Here is a 768-nt window from a genome sequence, read left to right on the forward strand (position 1 = left end):
CTGGCAGGTGCCCCCGTGGCGGCAGGGCTGGCTGTGGCACTCGTTGATGTTGGTCTCGCAGTGGTGGCCCGTGTAGCCGGGCCGGCACAGGCAGGTGAAGGCGGCCACGCCATCCTTGCAGGACCCGTAGTGGCAGGGGTCGGGGTCACACTCGTCGATGTCCACCTCGCAGTGGGGCCCCGTGTAGCCTGCAGGGCGGGGGCCGAGCTCAGAGCGGCTGCTCCCTGGGCACCAGGCCATCCCCCAGGCCCACCTCTCGGGGGCCCCACAGAAGGGCTTGCCCCAGAGCAACTGTGGTTGCCATGGCTACAGCCCAGGCAGGTGGAGACTGGGGTTCCCCATGGTGTCTGCGGAGGCCGATTTGCATCTCAGGAGCCCAAGGCTCTGACCTGCTTCCATGGGACAGACTCAGCCTCCTGGGGCTCCAGGAGCCCCCGTGTCCATGGCGCCCTCCCCGCCAGCCAGGAGCCCCCAGAGCTGGGCTGGTGCCTCCTCCTACCCAACCCCTCTGGGGTCTCCGGGTGCCCTCCCCTCCAGGGAACCCCAGCAGCAAGAAGGTGCATCTCTGGTCCCCTGGCTCCGCGACCCCCGCAAGCACACCCAGCACGATGAGGGGTAGCGCGCCCCAGTCGGGACACCCCCATCCATTTCTGGGGGGAAGGACAGGCAGGGCTCCTGCAGAATGAGGCCCGGGCTGGGGCGGGACCGCCACAGGGGGACGTCAGGGCTTGGCCTGTCCCCGAGGCACGAGGGCTGGGCTGGGACAGC

General features: G+C 69.8%; 1 protein-coding gene across 1 annotated transcript in view; it reads right to left on the reverse strand.

Moving 5' to 3' along the window:
- The window catches only part of LOC102248493 (neurogenic locus notch homolog protein 2), a 52176-nt gene that overhangs the window by 26480 nt on the left and 24928 nt on the right, over window positions 1-768 (reverse strand). The window contains 1 exon segment of the mRNA XM_014529703.1: window positions 6-188. Within this exon segment, the coding sequence (XP_014385189.1) occupies window positions 6-188 (183 nt within the window).

The sequence above is a fragment of the Myotis brandtii genome, unplaced genomic scaffold, assembly GCF_000412655.1.
Source record: "Myotis brandtii unplaced genomic scaffold, ASM41265v1 scaffold691, whole genome shotgun sequence".
In the NCBI taxonomy this organism is placed as follows: domain Eukaryota; kingdom Metazoa; phylum Chordata; class Mammalia; order Chiroptera; family Vespertilionidae; genus Myotis; species Myotis brandtii.